The sequence below is a fragment of the Equus quagga genome, chromosome 18, assembly GCF_021613505.1.
Source record: "Equus quagga isolate Etosha38 chromosome 18, UCLA_HA_Equagga_1.0, whole genome shotgun sequence".
Lineage (NCBI taxonomy): Eukaryota > Metazoa > Chordata > Mammalia > Perissodactyla > Equidae > Equus > Equus quagga.
This window is the reverse complement of record NC_060284.1, coordinates 14,542,950-14,562,359: the sequence shown is the minus strand read 5'-3', so window position 1 is coordinate 14,562,359 and position 19,410 is coordinate 14,542,950. Positions and strand designations below refer to the sequence as shown.

At 36.2% G+C, this 19,410-nt stretch overlaps 1 protein-coding gene across 7 annotated transcripts in view; it reads left to right on the top strand.

Moving 5' to 3' along the window:
• The window catches only part of ZZZ3 (zinc finger ZZ-type containing 3), a 117,255-nt gene that overhangs the window by 27,749 nt on the left and 70,096 nt on the right, over nt 1–19,410 (top strand). For 4 of the 7 annotated variants that reach the window (XM_046645343.1, XM_046645342.1, XM_046645341.1 and 1 more), the window contains exons 2-4: nt 10,719–10,851; nt 12,441–12,594; nt 17,387–18,942. In XM_046645343.1, coding sequence (XP_046501299.1) covers nt 17,438–18,942 — 1,505 coding nt within the window. In that variant the 5' untranslated portion in view covers nt 10,719–10,851; nt 12,441–12,594; nt 17,387–17,437. Of the gene's footprint in view, nt 1–10,718; nt 10,852–10,930; nt 10,997–12,440; nt 12,595–17,386; nt 18,943–19,410 lie in introns of all 7 variants that reach the window. The other 3 variants (XM_046645337.1, XM_046645339.1, XM_046645340.1) reach the window with 3 other exon arrangements.

Sequence of the window (19,410 nt, the reverse complement as noted above, 5' to 3'; positions counted from 1 at the left end):
CCATTTCCACTGATGCTGTGCTGTTACCTCTCCTGTAGCAGTGTAGCTTCTGAGCCGTCCTCCTGCTTCTGTTCTTTTGCTGTGTGCAGTCTCTTCTGCATCCTCCTGTCCATCCGAATGATCCCTTTGCTTAAGTGTCAGATCATGTTACTCCCTTGATCAAAATTCTCCAGTGGCTTTCTTCTTGCTCAGAATAAAATCCAAAGTCCTTATGGGGGCCTGCCAGGGCCCTACATGATCACTATTTAAACGTTAGGTCATTAGAGAATTCCTCCCTGACCACTCCATCATTTTTTATTGTCGTCGTCTTTCTTTTTTTTTTTTTTTCTGCTTTTTCTCCTCAAGTCCCCCCAGTACATAGTTGTATATTTTAGTTGTGGGTCCTTCTAGTTGTGGCATGTGGAACGCCGCCTCAACATGGCCTGATGAGCGGTGTCATATCCACGCCCAGTATCCGAACCGGGGAAACCCTGGGCCACTGAAGTGGAGCGCACGAACCTAACCACTTGGCCCTGGGGCCGGCCTCTTCTTTTTGTTTTTTATAGCACTTCTTACCTGACATGATTTATCTTTTGAATTGTTTTTACAAAATGTAAAGTCTGTGAAAGCAGCCTTTACGTTCCCAGTCCCCAGAACAGTTGCCAGGACCACAGTTGGTCCCAGTTAATGTTTGTTGAATGAATGAAAATGAGTGACGATATTGGATGTTGTCACTTTCTTGCTTAAATCTTTATTTATTCTTTTATTCCCTTTCATCATATTTATTATTGTACTCAGTTTTCTTTCCATTATGCTCTTGAGTTCACATTCACACAGCGGCCAGAATGATCTTTTAAAAATGTATATCAGATTGTGTCATTCCCCTCTTTAAAATTCGTCAATAGAGTAAATAATCCACAATAAATTAAAAATAAAATAAAAAATTTTTTAAAATTTATTTTTAAAGATTTTATTTTTTTCCTTTTTCTCTCCAAAGCCCCCTGGTACATAGTTGTGTATTTTTAGTTGTGGGTCCTTCTGGTTGTGGCATGTGGGACGCCGCCTCAGCATGGCTTGATGAGTGGTGTCATGTCCATGTCCAGGATTTGAACTGGTGAAACCTTGGGCTGCCACAGCAGAGCACATGAACTTAACCGCTTGGCCACGGGGCTGGCCCCAATAAAGTAAAATTTAAAAAATAAATAAAAACAAAGATCAAATTCCTGTCATAACTTACAAATCCCTCATGGTCTGGCAGCTACTGTTTTCTTCTCCCCAGTACCCTGGCAACCACTGATCTCCTTTCTGTCACTATAAACGGGAATGTGGATTGTTGTCAAGTACTTTTTCTATGTTTGTATGGATTATCTTATGGTTTTCTTTTTTCGTCTGTTAATATAGAGTGAATTGCGTTGGATCAAGCTATGTACATGTAAACCAGTCTAACATTTTGAGGATAAACATCATTTGGTCATGATGTATTATCCTTTTATAAATTATTAGAATTGATTTGTTGAAAATATGTTTAGAATTTTGCATCTATGTTCATGAGGAATAGGGGTTTGTAGTTTTGTTCTCTTGTAACATCTGTGTCTGGTTTTGGTATCAGAGTAATGATAGAATGAGTTGAGAAGTATTCCTCTTCAGTTTTCTGGAAGAGATTGGGTAGATTGGTATTTCTTCCTTAAATGTATAATACACAGTGTAGTCAGAATTCACCAGTGAAGTCCCCTGGGCCTGAAGTTTTATTTGCTAGTAAGTTTTACCTATAGCTTCGATTTATTTAGAGACATTTAATGTATTCATTTCTCCTTGGGTGAGCTTTGGTAGTTTGTGATCTTTCAAGGAATTTGTCCTAAATTGTTGGATTTACTGGCATGAAGTGATTTATAATCTCTTTTAAAAAGTGAAATATAAAAATTGAGATATAATAAAATTCACCCATTTAAAGTGTACAGTTCAGTGATTTTTAGTATATTCACAAAGTTGTACAACCATTACCAGTATCTGATTGGAGAATACTTCTAACAAGAAACTCCATACCCATTAGCAATCACTTTCTACGATCTTCCCCCCTCCTCTATTCTTTGCAAGCATTAATCTCCTTTTTGTTTCTATGAATTTACCTGTTGTGGACATTTCATAAAGATAGAATCATACAATATGTGACCTTTTGTGACTGACTTCTTTCATTTAGCATAATGTTTTTAAGGTTCATCCCTGTTGTAACATGTATCAGCACCTCACTCCTTTTTATGGCTGAATAATGTTCCATTGTATACCACAATTTGTTTATCTATTCAGCAGTTTATGGACATTTAGGTTGTTTCCACTTTTTGCCTACTATGAATCATATTGCTATGAACATTTGTGAACAAGTTTTTGTGTGAACATGTGTTTCCTTTTTCTTGAGTATGTATCTAGGAGTGGAATTTCGGGGTCATATGATAATTCTCTGTTTAACTAATTGAGGAACTGCCAGACTTTTCCAAAGCAGCTGCACAATTATATTCCCACCAGCAATGTTATGAGGGTTACCAATTTCTCCAAATTCTTGCCAACACTTGTTGTCCATCTTTTTATTATATTCATCCTGGTGGGTATGAAGTGGTTTCTCATTGTGGTTTTGATTTTTATTTCCCTGATGGCTAATGATGTTGAGCATCTTTTCATGTGCTTATTGACTATTTATACATCTTCTTTGCAGAAATATCTGTTCAAGTCCTTTGTCCATTCTTAAATTATTGCCTTTTTTTTAAGTTGTAAAGCTTCTTTATAGATACATGATTTGCAAATGTTTTCTCTCATTCTGTGGGTTCTCTTTTCATTATTTTGTGAGAATTCTTAGAAGCCCAAAAGGTTTTAATTTTGAATTGTGATTGAAGATACATAACATCAAATTAACCATTTTGATCTGTGGTTTTTTGTTTTGTTTTTTTTTGTTTTTTTGGTGAGGAAGATTGACCCTGAGCTAACATCTGTGCCAGTCTTCCTCTATTTTATGTAGGATGCTGCCTCAGTGTGGCTTGACGAGTGGTGCTAGGTCCGTGGCCGGGATCTGAACCTCTGAACCCTGGGCCACCGAAGCATAGCGTGGGAACCTAACCACTATGCTACTGGGCAGGCCCCTTAATCATTTCTAAGTGTACAGTTTAGTGGCATTAAATACATTCACCTTGTTGTGCAATCATTACCAACATCTATCTCCAGAACTTCTTTCATTTTGCAAAACTCTAACTCTGTACCCATTAGTAACTCTCTGTTTCCCCCTTTTCCGAGTCCCTGGCAACTGCCATTCTACTTTCTACTTCTATGAAGTTGACTACTCTGGGTACCTCATATAAGTGGAATCATGCATTTTCCATCCTTGATTTCTTGTGCTTTTAGGCTCATATGTAAGAAACCATTGTGTAATCCAAGATCACAAAGATTTATACCTATGTTTCCTTCTAAGAATGTGATTTTAGCTCCTTCATATAGGTCTTTGGTTAATTTTGAGTTAATTTTTGTATATGTTATGATATAGAGTCCAGTTTCTTTTGCATGTGGATATCCAGTTGTTTTAGCACCATTTGTTGGAAAGGTTATTTTTCTTTCCTCATTGATTTGTCTTGGTACCCTTGTTGGAATAATTATCTTTAAAGTATAGAATCTATAGTAATATCACTTCTTTCTTTCCTAATATTAGTAAACTTTATTTTTTTCCCTGATCAGTCTGGCTAGAGATTTATCAATTTTATTGATTCTTTTTAAAGAATCAACTTTTGGTTTATTTTTTTTCTATTTTTTTCTGCTTTGTGTTTCATTGATTTCTATTCTTTATTGTTTCCTTTCTTCTTTTTATATGGGTTTTATTACTTTATTTTCTAGTTTCCTAGGGTGAAAGCTGACATAATTGAGTTGAGACCTTTCTTCTTTGTAATGCAATCACGCGCTGCATAACAGTGTTTTGATCAACGATGGACTCTATGAATGACAGTGATCCAATAAGATTAGGACCATACAGCTTAGGTGTGTAGTAGGCTGTACCATCTAGGTTTGTGTAAGTTCACTCTATGATGTTGACATGATGATGAAATCGCCTAATGACACATTTCTTAGAACATATCCCTGTCATTAAGCAGTGCATGACTATGTATACTGCGATAAATTTCCCTGTAAGTACTGCTTTTGTTGCATCCCACAGATTTTAATGTGTTGTGTTTTTATTTTCATTTAGTTCTATTTTCTAATTTCTCTTTTGATTTTTTCTTTGACTCATGGGTTATTTAGAAGTATGTTATTTCAAGATATTTGGGGGTTTTTGAGATATATTTTTATTATTGATTTAATTCCATTGTGGTCACAATGTATATGATTTCAATCCTTTAAAATTTATTGATTGTTGCTTTTTCCAAGTAAATTTTTCCAAATAAATAATTTAGACCATTTATATTTGAAATGGCTGTATTAGGTGGTTATTGATATAGTTAAGTTTACTACCTTACTATTTAAAAAAAATTTCTCCTATATGTTCTTTGTTCCCTTTTCTCTCTTTTTCTGCCTTCTTTTGGATTATGTTTATTCTTACGATTTTATTTTATTGCCTTCATTGCCTTATTAGCTAGCACGTTTCTTTTGTTTATTTTTTTAGTGGTTGCTTTAGGGTTCATAGTATGCATCTTTAATTTGTCACAGTATATCTTGAAGTGATATTATACCATTTCACATGCAGTATAAGAATCTTACAGCACTGTTTTTCCCCGCTCCTGGCTGTTGTGCTATTACATTTTACTTTCATATATGTTATAAATCTTGCAGCATATTGGTGTCTTTTTTGCTTTAAATAGTCAGTTATCTTTTAAGGAGATTTAAAAACTAAGAGGTGGGGCCGGCCCCTTGGCCGACTGGTTAAGTTCACGCACTCTGCTTCAGCAGCCTGGGGTTTCGCCGGTTTGGATCCCGAGTGCGGACATGGCACCACTCATCAGGCATGCCGAGGCGGCGTCCCACATGGCACAACCAGAGGCATGCACAACTAGAATATGCAAATATGTACTGAGGAGCTTTGGAGAGAAGAAAAAAATAAAAAAACTAAGAGGAAAAGTCTTTTATATTTATCCTAATTTACCATTTCTGGTGCTTTTCCTTCCTTTGTGTAGATCCAGACTTCCATCTAGTATCTTCTTCCTTTTGCCTGAAGAACTTCCTTTAACATTTCTTAAAATAGTGTATGTCTGTTGGTTATGGATTCTTTTAACATTTACAATTTGAAATCATCTTTATTTCACCTTAGTTTTTGAAAGATGTTTGCTCTGGTATTTCTTTCAGTACCTTAAAGATAAACTTCACTGTCTCGTGACTTGTGTTGTTTTCACTGAATAGTCTGCCGTCAATCTTATTTTTCTTTCTATGTACAAATATGTCATTTTTTCTGTCTGCTTTTAAGATATTCTTTTTTTATTTTATTTTTTTTGAGGAAGATTAGCCCTGAGCTAACATATGCAGCCAATCCTCCTCTTTTTGCAGAGGCATATTGGCCCTGAGCTAACATCCATGCCCATCTTCTTCTACTTTATATGTGGGACGCCTACCACAGCATGGCGTGCCAAGCAGTGCCATGTCTGCACCCGGGATCCAAACCAGTGAACCCTGGCTGCCAAAGCGAAACGTGTGCACTTAACTGTTGTGCCACCAGGCCAGCCCCCCCATATGTTTCTTGAACTTTGTTCTGGGTCACAGTTATGTTCCTTGCAAATGGCTTTATTCTTTTGAGGCTTGCTTTTAGTCTTAGGTGCTAGGTGCCAAACAGAGCAGTCTTTAGAGCTCATTTTGTCCCACTATTGAGGCAGTGCCCTTCTGAGCACTGTATTTGATGTCCTGTGAATTAGGAGGTTTTCTGCTCTGGCTGGTAGGAACTGTTCCTGGCCCTGTGTGAACCATGAGTAGTGGTTATGCTAGAGCTTGTGAGAGCTGATTGTTAAAATGTCAGGAAGTTTGTGAGCCAGGTTAATTCTTTTTTTCTTTAATTTTTTAATTTTTAATTTTTTTTTTGAGGAAGATTAGCCCTGAGCTAACATCTGCTGCCAATCCTCCTCTTTTTGCTGAGGAAGACTAGCCCTCAGCTAACATCCATGCCCATCTTCCTCTACTTTATATGTGGGACGCCTGCCACAGCATGGCTTGCCAAGCAGTGCCATGTCTGCCCCCGGGATCTGAACCGGCAAACCCTGGGCCACCAAAGCGGAATGTGCAAACTTAACTGCTGTGCCACTGGGCTGGCCCCAATTTAATTAACAAAAGACCAATTTAATTCTTAATAGAATTAATAGAATTAAATTATATAAGCTTATAATTAAATCAATTATAGTACAAAGGTGATGCACACTCAAAACTTATTACCTCCTAATTATATTATTACATAATACTATTTTTGTGCTCTGGTGGTAATGTACATTTGTTGTATTTCTATGGTAGAAATACAGTCATGTATCACATAGTCAACAATGGACTGCATATACAGTGGTGGGTCTCATAAGATTAGTACCATATAGCCTAAGTGTATAATAGGCTACACTATCTAGATTTATCTGAGTACACTCTATGATGTTGGTACAATGAAGAAATTGTATAACGACGCACTTCTCAGGGCATATCCTCGTTGTTACGTGACATGTGACTGTACTGTATAATATTTAATGTGCTACTATGTATTTCTTCCCAACTTTGCACTCAGCAATATCACTTGGTAGCTTGAAATTGGCCATGAGTAGGAATATTGACAGCATAGACATTGGTAACCCTGTAAAAACCAGGAACTACAAACCACTAACTGCCCCTGGTTGTTAGACATTTTCTGGCATTCCCCTGGCTCTGGGTATCTTTCCCTGTATTCCTTATGGGTGGTTTTTCCAGGCCTTGGATACACTGCATACACTGATCCGTACTCAGCTGAAGACTTGAGGGGGATCTCTGCAGGTCTTCTGAGGTCTTACTTGCTCTCTGCACTTCCCTCCTCTCTGGTACAATGTTCTGGGGACCCTAGCTACTTTGATCTCCCCACACTCCTCACTTCATCTTCTTAACTCAGGGAGACTGCTGAACTTTGCCTAGGATTACCCTCCTTGCTCTGCAGCCTGGAAACTCTTCAAGCAGTAAGCTGGGGCAATTAAAGACTGCCTCATAAATGTTTCTTCTCTTTCACTGATCACTGTCCTACATTGTCTGGTTTCCAGTGTCTGAAAAACATTTTCATAAACTTTGTCCAGATTTTTATTTGTGTCAGGTGGGAGCATAAATCTCATTCCTTTTACTCTGTTTTGGCCGGGAGTGGAAATCCCTTGGTAGGGCTGTAGATAGCAGAGTGACATAATTGTGCATTTTAGATTATTGTGTAAATCATACATTCGTAAAGGAAGAGATTTAAAGTAGAGGGACCAATTACAAGGCAGGTGGGTTAGTTCAAGTGAGAGATGATGAAGGCGTAAGGTTGATCGTGGATGGTGATGCTAGAGAGGTGGGGAATGATTTGAGAAATATGTAGGGGTAAGAATCTAGTGCAGGATTTCTAAAAGGATGGATCCTGAGCCACTTACATCTGAATCACCTGTAGTATTTGATAAAGGGAAGTTTCTGTTCCCTGCCCCAAGTTTATTGAATCTGAATTTCAAAGGATAAGGTTTAGAAATTTGCATTTTAAACAAGTACATAGGGTAGTGCTTATGAACACTGAAGTTCAGAAGAAACTGATGTAGTTCTTTTCAAAGTATGATCCTCATCTTCGGGGAGCCCCTACGTTGGCATGACCTGAAGTGCTTAGTGAAAAATAGAGTTATATATGCATGTCCACAACTGCTGAATTTGAATTTCTGGGGTGGTTGGTTCGAGGCGTTTCTTAGGCACACTAAAGTTTGAAAACAACTAAGCTAAACTACTTCACAGACATAATCTCTTCTGAGCTTCGCAATAACTATGAGAGGCAGTATGCAGGCATTATGTCTCCTGTTTTATAGATGAAGAAACGAAGCGCAGAAGCACAAAGTGGTTTGCTTATGGTCAAACAGTTATTGCTGGCAGGGAATCATACTTAAGTCCCCTTCCACCAAATCTGATGCTCTTTCTATTGCCTTTCTGTTGACTATGGAATAGGCTTATGTCTGAAATCTGTACCAAGTTAAAATTCAGTTCAGCTCTCTATAGCAAGTAACTGTGATAAGCTTCATTCCCAGCAAAGGTGTTTATATCTTTGACCGTTATCTTAATGCTTTTTACAACTGACTTTGAATGTCCCTCTCTGTTTCTTTTAAAATCATTTAAAGACAGAGTATAGTGCACATATTTAACATTTTCACTTATAATAACTGAAGGATTGGGTCTAAATATTAGTCTGTAGTATAACATTTATTTTGAGTTTTTTTTCTTCAGTCTTGTAAAACTAAAAAAGAATTTTGTGTCTTGTAATTTAGATTGCATTTGGCTTAGACATCACAGTTTTGCTTTTAGAGTAAGTTGTGTGGTTTATGACTTTGCTGTATCACTAGGACTGATATTTTCTAGTGAGATTTTCTGTAGTCTTTTGAAGTAATTTCATATGTGCCATGCATCTGAGATCCTGTAATCTATTTAACACAGTAGTACCAGTGTTGGACTGCAAATAGTATGAAAAGTAATTCTTTTCAGTCAAGATTGGTTTTTGGATTTGCTTTTGGAATTCTTGAATAGTCAATGAATTTTATTAGTATGTGAAAACAAGCAAAGCTTTGTGGTAAGGAATAAATAAGAAGGCCTTGGGAAGAGGATTTAAATGGTTTGTTTTCCATTTTGCATGCTTTTTAAAGACAAAATAGCTAAGTTTTTTATAAACTTCAGGAAGTAAGTTACTATAGTTAAATCAAATAAAAAAATTATTGTAGCTTGTCACAATTCAAAGTAGTTCGTCTGCTCCAGAAAGATTATAGCGTTTGTGCAGAATGCTTAAATTTGAAATGTATAGTGAATGACATGAGGAACGCAATGTAGGAAATACAAGTTTTGGCAAGTTTAACTTCCTTGCTTCTTACAAGAGACTCTATAGCAACTTTAAATTTAGGAATAGTTAGATCTGTGTTAATTTTTATGGCATTACTTACAAGTCTTTTTTAACCTTTGTAAACAAATGAATAGAGAATTGTTTTAAGTGTTTGAGGATAGGTATCAGTGTTTATTAACATTATTTATTGTTTTCTTTCCTCCATGTTTTTTTTTTAAAGGTATGCTTGTTTTTGGTGAGGAAGATGGGCCCTGACCTAACATCTGTTGCCAATCTTTTTTTTTCTCCCTAAAGCACCAGTATGTAGTTGTATATCCTAGTTGTAAGTCCTTCTAGTTCTTCTGTGTGGGATGCCACCACAGCATGGCTTGATGAGCGGTGTGTAGGTCTGCGCCCAGGATCTGAACCAGCAAACTTCGGGCTGCCGAAGTGGGGTGCATGAACTTAACCCCTACACCACCCAGCTGGCCCCTCCTCCAATTTATTTTTATTTAGATGTAATTGACATATAACATTATATTAGTTTCTGTTCTCTTAATGAAACTTTTCACTGAGAAGATCTGGCGGGTTGACAACACCAGTAGCAAATTTTATCCACAAAACAGGTGTGAGGTTATCTGTGTTTTCTGTGTAGATTTTTTACTCTTTCTTTTGATTATGTAGGAATTTGGAATGGCACAGCGTGGTGAATCATTTTAGAATGCCATTCATGGGTTTCTTTCTTTGATATATATGAATGAGTATTTTTATTTTGAGGAAGATTAGCCCTGAGCTAACATCTGCTTCCAGTCCTCCTCTATTTTGCTGAGGAAGATTGGCCTGGAGCTAACATCCATGCCCATCTTCCTCTCATTTATATGTGGGACGCCTGCCATAGCATAGCTTGATAAGCAGTGTGTAGGTCCTCTCCTGGGATCTGAACCAGTGAACCTTGGGCCACTGCGGTGGGGTGCACAAACTTAACCACTATGTGACTGGGCTGGTCCCTGAAGGAGTATTTTTTTTGTAACTCATTTTTTTCCACTAATAAACTGATTGAAATGACTTAAAGTTTGCTTTTTGTCGTCATTGTAAACAAGTCATTGTGTTTCTCAGACTTGTAATCTACAACCAAGTCTATGTTTTTAAGATTACTTTTAAGGAATGTTTGTACAGCTGTAAATTGACTAATTTCTTCATTTATTTTGTCACGTGTATTTTCTGTTTACTTCCAAAATAACATTGGCAAATTACTCTCAAAGAGATAATCTAAACAAGGCAAAGATAGTACTTTAAAAAGAGATTGTTTTAAAGTCACATTTAAAGGAAAATCATGATCTTTTTTACTGCATTATTAAGCATTATAGATTTATTCCCTAATATTGTAAAACACAAAAAAAGTACTTTTCTATTAATGTGTGAGCAATTGTAGACTTCTGGAAAATGTGGTATGTCTACATTGTTAGTCAGAAAAGGAATCTAAGGAGCTCCCAAATTTGTAAGAATTTTAATTTAGAATTAAATTTTGAAATATTTTATGTGGGTACTCAGAATTATTTGTAAGAGTGTTAGCAAATCATCTTAGTCTGTTGAAGATAACACATATTTTATAGCTAAATATAAGGAATTATTTGAGAAATTTATTAGAAAATGCAGTGTGCTGTGTAAGTATTTAGAAATATTATCACTTTTATCCACAAATCTATAAACAGTAACACATCCATAGTGACTATATTGTGGTTTCCCTTCACAGATATCAAGTTGTTCTAGTACAACCACATAAATAATTAATACCTGAAGTCTCAATCTAACATGGACATTAACAGTGATGACAGATAAATGCAGACGCTTGGGAATCAAATACTAGGCGAGACACTTTAAAAAAGGTAAGAAAAAAATGTAATCTTAATTAAGCCCTAGTGGGCTTTAGTTAGTAGAAGTTATTGACTGAAGTTTCTTTTTCAGTGTATCAGGCTTTTAAGAAACACATCTGCATGATCCTGTCTATCTTAATATTGGTAGAACTCAGCTGTAAGTATCAGTTCTTCTGTGAAAATAACACGTGCAGATATCCTTGCCTGGTAAATATCATAAAGGATGATGTTCCTGTAGTGAACCTAATCCAAACAGGGTAGTAACGTGGCTGGCTGGACTTTGATGGAGTGCTAGATGGGCGTGTTCACCTATACTCAGACACTTCTCGCATTCTGGATCCTCGTTGCCTCTGATGATTGCCACCAGCACCACACAGTATAGAATGTACTGTTTTGCCATGATTGTGAAAGACTTTCAGGACTGGGTACAGAGGAGTTGGAGTCTTTGTTATAAGAGGAGTGAATTTTCAAATCAAGGGTTACTTTTTGTAGGATCATGTTTTCACTGCGCATCCTCCTCACGTTAATTTAGAACATTTTAAAATGTAGTATTAAATGATTTTATTTGGAGAATTTTACTACCTTTTGCTTTTCAGGAATTTACAAGGCATATTTGGGAGAAGTTGCATCTATAGATATTAGATATTAGCCCTGTTCCCCTTCCAGCTGACTAAAACTGTAATCTCTTCATTTTTACCAGATAGTAACTCTAGTTTGTAAGGTTTGATAATTGCATCAGTTTTTAAATTGTGATCATTCACCGAAAACAGTGTCACTTTTAGAGTATCTAGTTTTATGTTTATAATAAAGTGACAATTTACATCATAAATACCACTAGTCTTTTTCCTGGTGTTCCTCCTCATTTCCAAATCGGTACTCATAATAACCCATTTAGCCGGATTCTCTGAAAATGATATCAAAATACATTATTATAAAGTAAAAGTGTAATTAACCAGACTGTCCAAGAAATGGAATGTAATTAGGTAAATTAAAATATCTGGCCAACTGGGTACTAAAACCAGAAAATCTTTATTGTTTTTGTTGAAATCTATATGCCAAAAATAATAGAGATTTTCCTTTATAGTGGAGTTCTGTAGCACTGTAATAACCATTAAGGTTATCATGAAATATAAAAGATTTGGTTGATTCTTTGGTGTGCATAACCTAAATTATTTTTGTGGTTCAGTCCCCAGTTTTGCATACTTGAAGGCAAGAATTTGGAGAGGCCTCTAGAATAAGAGTAAGAGATTATAAATTCTGTATGAGCAATCTTATCAAGGACAGTCTTTGGGTCTTCTCAAAAAAATATTGCCTCGATTCTGGAAAAGAACTGAGTCACATTTTGACTCAAACTAATATTGAGTTGTTGTAAGGATTTAGTATATTTCATGCTCTTTTTTGGTTTGTTTTTGTTGGTTTCTAAAAGTCCTTGTAGTTTCTTAGTGTCTCTGAGGCAACAGAGTTACCAAGAAGTACCAAAGTTGGTACTATGAACAGATACTCTATTACTTGCTTTTTCCTCTTATTATAGAAGGGATAAATCTATTAGCATAAGTTAATTTGCTTCTTTAATTCTTTTTTTTTATTATTTTATTTTAAAGAAAGGAATTTAAGAGGTTCTAGTATTCTCCATGGCTGAAGCTGAGAGTCTGAAACCCTGATGCTTAAGCTCTATTCTAGATCATAGCTCCAACTCCTTCAGGATATAAGGAAAAGAGATAATATTTCCACAATGATAGATCTTTGGTTGTACAGGTAAGTTATTTAGTTTTGTGGTAGTGAAGACAACTATAGTTTGATTTGTTTTTTGTTTTTTTTTTGGGAAGGGGGCACTTGTTGCTTTTCAGTACTTCTTTCTCTGCATGGAAAATCGTTCAGTCTAACTGGCTGTTCATAGGAGTTCGGAGCTATAGGGAATGGATTAGGGATGAAATATTTCCCACTGTTTTTTTCCCCAAGAAGGGTATAAATTAAATCTCTAGAGCGTATTATACCTATCTTTGAGGCACTAGGTGTTTTTGATTCAAGGAGCATTATGAAATTCCTTGACTTATCTTTCTCCTCAGTTTTTTTGTGTGTGTTCATTCAGCTCTATCTTTATTTGTCTGTCTGTCTCTGTATTATCTGTCTGTCATATACCTATCTTTCTTAATGGGAAAGAAAGAGGAGATCCCTTTATACAAGATAGTACATATTAGAGTTCCCAGGCGTCCAAAGGGGAGAGTATTAAGAACCTTAAGTTGAATTGCATAGGAGGGTCCCCGCCTTTCTCTCTCCTACTTTTAACCTTGTAGATAAAGTAGTAATTGCTGAAGAAATTTATCTTAAAAGAATTGTGTGAGAGGGTAGTCAGAACAACTATTAAGCAGTTTATGTTTATGTTCTAGACAAATACAAGAAGAATCACATTGGCAGCAGGTCCCAGTTGCTCTTGCTCTTTTTTGCCTTTCACTTTGGGTTGTCTACATAGTACCATGACCAGTTTCCTAAAAATTGTTCACTTAGTAAAACTAAATATTATGGTAATGAATATCAGGACATTGATGTTAATGGAGGATTGCTAGTCCCTCAATTCCCAAACTACTTTGGTAATGATAGTAGGAGCAAAAGGTTACAGGAAGTGTCTTTGAAATATCTTTTTGAGATTTCGTTCTCTTAAGTAAAGGTGATAGCTGGAGTAGTGTATCATTAGGTAGACCATTTTGGTTTAATGTTTATTATTCCTTTCAGTTCTCATTGATGTAGTTCTGCAGATGTGAACACAGGCGCTGGAAAATTATGATCTCAAACATAGCTGATACTGTTTCAGAATCCTATGGTTAGATTTGAAGTAAAAGTAGATTCAGATTTGGGGGAGGGAAGTTCAACAGCAAATAAATGGGTGAGGTACGTGGAATTATAGGTCGCATTTGGGGCTTAGTATGAATGGACAGGCTGTAATTTGGTTGACTGTCCTTCTCAGATATGCCCTCCAATAGGATGAAAACTTATGAGGGTGGAGAAGAGAGGATAGGTGTCTGTTTAATTCTAGTGATTGATCATATTCTTTTCTCTCTATTCTAGAAAGTGCCATATTCGTTAGTTGGTGGATAACATAGGAAAAACGTCATTCTAGTTGCTACATTGGGTTTTGCTGTGTGAATATGTTAACTAACAGTTTCTCTTAATTCTAAAACTAGAGTGATTGAATATCCAGTTCCAGTTGGGTGCTGGCTAAGGTTTTCACCATGTGCTTCCTATTTAGTTAACTAGCAGGGTTATTTTCTGAAGATACTTAGTTTGTAAATAAGTTCCTTTATGTTTCCTTAGCAACTTAATTTTTGACAGGAATATAATTTTGTCCTCCAAGCGTCCTCGCTGAATCTCTTCAGTAACTCTGTGTTATAAAATGAGGAAAACAACTGCCTTACTCTCTAATACTTTGCTAAGCATGGCAAAACAGTGTTGAGACTTGGTTGAGATAATCAGGACATTTTTAGTCCCTTTTTGGTAATTGAATTTCGTAGTTTATTGGATAACTACAGAAGATATGTGCCTTTATATATGCCGATCCAAAATGGAAAAGATATGAAGAAAAAGGTTAGAACAGGAGACAAAATCATCAGAGGGAAGAGTGTTAGAATTTCATTTAACTCTAATCTTCATAATTTTAACCAATTTATTACCTTAAGTGCTTACAATGTGTTAAGTTTCAGGCAAGAGATTTTTATAGTCCTATATTTGATGCTTCCTTAGCCAAGAGGATCATGGCTTTATTTATAAATTTTTTATTATTACGATCAAATGAGGAATTAAAGGCTATATTAGAAACAGGTCTAATTTAGTTTGAAACTTGATGACTATATTATTTTAATAGAATCCTGTCTGGATTCAGTGGTCTAAGGCAGTGTTTGTCAAACCCTAATAGGCATGTAAGTCACCTGAGACTCTGATTAATAGGTAGGTCTGGTGCAGGGTCTGATATTCTGCATTTCTAACAAACTTCCAGGAGATGCCCATGATGCTGGTTTTCAGGCCACACTTTGAGTTGCATGAGTTTGAGGTGCCAGAAGAGTCCTTGTTATAAAACAGATTTGCTTTAAATATGGCCCAGTAGCACAGGTTTTGAGAACTCTAAAACTTGGGCTTTGTTGTAGTTGTTGAGTGGAATAAAAACAGTTTTAGGGAGCAAAAGAAATAAAAAGAGGTTTAATCTTTCATATTAATCAGTGTTGTAATCACTGGAATCCTGAAGAAATAAAATAGGCACTCATTATCCGTGGTATTTTATAATGAGATATATATGATTTGTTCTTTATAAGTAGTTCTGAGTACTCCTACTACGAGGTTTATTTCATTAATAATGATGAGGCAGAGATTTTGCTCTCATTTGGATTGGTATGGAAAGAAAAGAAGGGCTAGGAATGCTTGTTATTGGAATCGCTTGAGGTTTATAAGCCCTTAATGGCATGACATTTTAAAATGTAAAGATTAACAAATTCTTTTTTGTCTGTTTATAAAATATTGCTATTACCAATATTATTTTGAACAATAAATTATGAATATAATTGAATTTGCTTCAAAGATATTTGCAGTAGAGATTGTAAGTAAAGCTTAAAAAATTAACTTGTTTTTAATATTTAAAATCAGTAACCTTCAAATTTAGAGCTCCACATTTGGGTACATGAAACAAATAAATTGATTTTACTATTTTTTAGTTTGTACTCTTTTGAAACATCATTTGATGGCTAACTTAAATTTTTTGTAATTAAAAGTAGGTATTTATGGGACATTCACTGTTTATTACCTGTGGAAAAAAATAGATAGATTGTAATCTTGAAAATATTTTAGCAAAAGAGAATTACATGTTAGGTCCCTCTAATGACTCCCAAAGCAAAGTTTACTATGAGTTCTGATTGGTGTCCCATACTTATTGTTCATATGATTGCTATGGAGTTCTCTAGAACAAATTGTCATGCTTTAATCCCAGGGCTGGTTTTGTTAGCCTGGTAAGATTTTTAAAAATTATTTACTAAAAATTTAAAAGTATGCATACTCTGAAACAAAACTAAATTCAACCACCTTACATATTTTACAGGATATTTTCTCAATTCATCTGTCAGCAGACAGGAGCAGGAAGACAGTTTCCTTTAATGTTTCTTTTTTTGTATGTGGTAGCATGTTGCTGTGTCTTCCAGTTCTTCATAACCTTTCCACTGTTAGATATTTCTAGCTGAGGTGGAGGACAGATTATATTTGATTTGTGGGGGAGGGGTAGAATGGCATTTGCAGGGTTATAGGAGAAGGAGGCTATGGGAACGTTGGTAAAAGGGAGGAGGTGGGTACTCTGGAACTTTGTACTATAGCCATTTATTGGCATCTTTTTCTTTCCATCCTGTACCCCATTTGAAGTTAGGCAGTGAAGTGGCAAAGTATCTTGTGAAAAGCTAAACAGAGTATCAGAAGGATGGAGACTTGAACTGTTAATAGATCCTGTATTCTGCTTAACGGGAGAGCCTTTGGAAAATATCCCTAAACCACTCCGAGGTTATCCTAATGGATTGATCAGGGCATTTTTCAATTTCCCTTGCATTTCTATCTTAGAAACACCAAAGATCCACACCAGAAAACCTGCTCATCTCCCCAACATGCATTAAAACCATGGCATACAGATATACACAGGAGTTTGAAGAAGGAAAGGATGGGGTTATATGTGTACTCTTAATTTCTTGAATGTAATATTTGCTTCGGGGTCTTCTTTCCTTTTTTCTTCTATCCTGTTTAGAATACTTCCTTTCACTTGCTAATTTATGGCTGTATTTCTAGAGACTGGGGAGGTTTGGCTTTGCTGTTTTGCTCTTAGCAAGTGCAAGCTAGGATTGTGGTTTCTTTCCATCTGCTTAATTACAGAAATTCTACTGCAACCAAAATTTTTTGGATACTACATAGTTTATTATCAAAGGATTTGACCTGAAACTCATTTTAGTGAGAGTGAATTAAAAAGAGCAGAGCCTGCCTTTTTACCTCCCAGGAATGTTTTGAGAAAACATGAGAAATGACTGGGGTAGTTTTTGTGATAATAATTAAATTCAAGATTATTATTTTAAAAACCAATATGACATCCTGCCTTTGAGAGAGATCTTTTCTGGGCCCTTTGTGCCTGTGTATCCGAGAGGCAGATACACAGCGAGGCAGGTTAAGAGCATGGTTGCTAGAGCCCTGCCCTGCCACTTACTAGCTGTGTGGCTTTGGACACATTACTTAAACTCTATGTGCCTTTGTCTCCTTGTTTGTAAAGTAGGGATGATGAAAGCACCTGTCCTAGTTGTTGTGAGACTTAAGTGAGTTAATTATGTAAAGTATATAGAACCATTCCTGGAACTATATTAAGTGCCATAAAATTCTTAGCTATTAATAATATCATTTTTGGAAATGTTAATAAAAGAAATTATGTCGTATAATTTATTAATATTGGCTATACTTGGATTAAAAAGTTATAGCTTTATACTTTTGTTTTAGGTATATTAACTATTACCTTTTTCTCATTATTTTGTTTACGTTTTTGAAGGTTTCCCAATGAGTGGATCATGATGACCGTATTGTAGGGACTTGCCATAGTATGGCTGCTTCCCGATCTACTCGTGTTACAAGATCAACAGTGGGGTTAAACGGCTTGGATGAATCTTTTTGTGGTAGAACTTTAAGGAATCGTAGCATTGCTCACCCTGAAGAAATCTCTTCTCATTCTCAAGTACGATCAAGGTCACCAAAGAAGAGACCAGAGCCTGTGCAAATTCAGAAAGGAAATAATAATGGAAGAACCACTGATTTAAAACAGCCAAGTACTCGAGAATCATGGGTAAGCCCTAGGAAAAGAGGACTTTCTTCTTCAGAAAAAGATAACATAGAAAGGCAGGCTGTAGACAATTGTGAGAGAAGGCAAACAGAACCTGTTTCACCAGTTTTCAAAAGAATTAAGCGTTGTCTTAGATCTGAAGCACCAAACAGTTCAGAAGAAGATTCACCTATAAAATCAGAAAAGGAGTTAGTAGAACAGAGGAGTACAGTAGTGGACAATGATGCAGATTTTCAAGGGACTAAACGAGCTTGTCGATGTCTTATACTGGATGATTGTGAGAAAAGGGAAATTAAAAAGGTGAATGTCAGTGAGGAAGGGCCACTTAATTCTGCAGTAGTTGAAGAAATCACTGGCTATTTGGCTGTCAATGGTGTTGATGACAGTGATTCAGCTGTTATAAACTGTGATGACTGTCAGCCTGATGGGAACACTAAACAAAATAGCACTGGTTCCTATGTGTTGCAGGAAAAATCAGTAGCTGAAAATGGGGATTCGGATACCCACACTTCAATGTTCCTTGATTGTAGGAAGGAGGACAGTTATATAGACCATAACGTGCCTTGCACAAATTCGGAAGTGCAGGTCAAGTTGGAGGACCACAAAATAGTAACTGCCGGCCTGCCTGTGGAAAATGTTAATCAGCTGACTACTGAGCCAGCTACAGGCCCCTTTTCTGAAATTCAGTCATCTTTAAGGGATTCTGAGGAGGAAGTAGATGTGGTGGGAGATAGCAGTGCCTCAAAAGAGCAGTGTAATGAAAACACCAGTAACGCCCTGGACACAAGTCTTGAGAATATGCCAGTCTCTGGAGAACCAGAACCATCTTCTGTTCTAGACTGTGTTTCAGCTCAAATGATGTCTTTATCAGAACCTCAAGAACATCGATATACTCTGAGAACTTCACCACGAAGGCCGGCCCCTACCAGAGGTAGTCCCACTGAAAACACTTCTCCTTGCAGAGAAAATGGACAATTTGAGGAGAATAATCTTAGTCCCAATGAAACAAATGCAACTGTTAGTGATAATATAAGTGAGTCTCCTACAAATCCTGATGAAATTTCTCAGAATGAAAAGGGGATATGTTGTGACTCTGAAAATTATGGGAGTGAAGGACTAAGTAAGCCACCCTCAGAGGCAAGACTCAGTATTGGACATTTGCCATCTGCCAAAGAGAGTGCCAATCCGCACATTACAGAAGAGGAAGATGATGATCCTGATGTTTATTACTTTGAATCAGATCATGTGGCACTGAAACACAACAAAGAGTATGTGTAAATATGGTAACCATGAATTCTGCTTTGTTTATTATTCCCCACGTTTTCAGTATCTCGTCATAAATGTCTATTCATAGCATTTCTATTACAGCTAAAATTAATGCTTTAGCTGAAATTTTAGGTTTGACATGATTTTCTCAACTTTTTTATAAAAAAACTACAAAAAGGGAAAAATTTCAAACTCAACTTTATTTCTCTTCTCGGTGGCAATGTGGTTTTCTAGTTTTGATAATTTCACACATCTCAGGAAAGACATGTGGAAACATGGTTGATGGTGTTTTGTTTTTTAAAGTTTTATACCATTTGAGTTAATTTATAAAATGGAAACATTGTTAGGTATCATAAACGCTTTGACTTAGAGTTGTAGAATGTTATGAAGCGTCTGTGCCTTCCAGACAGTATAGAACAACTAATGAGTGCTTAGACATGATCCAGAAAAGGAAAATCTAGCACGCTACA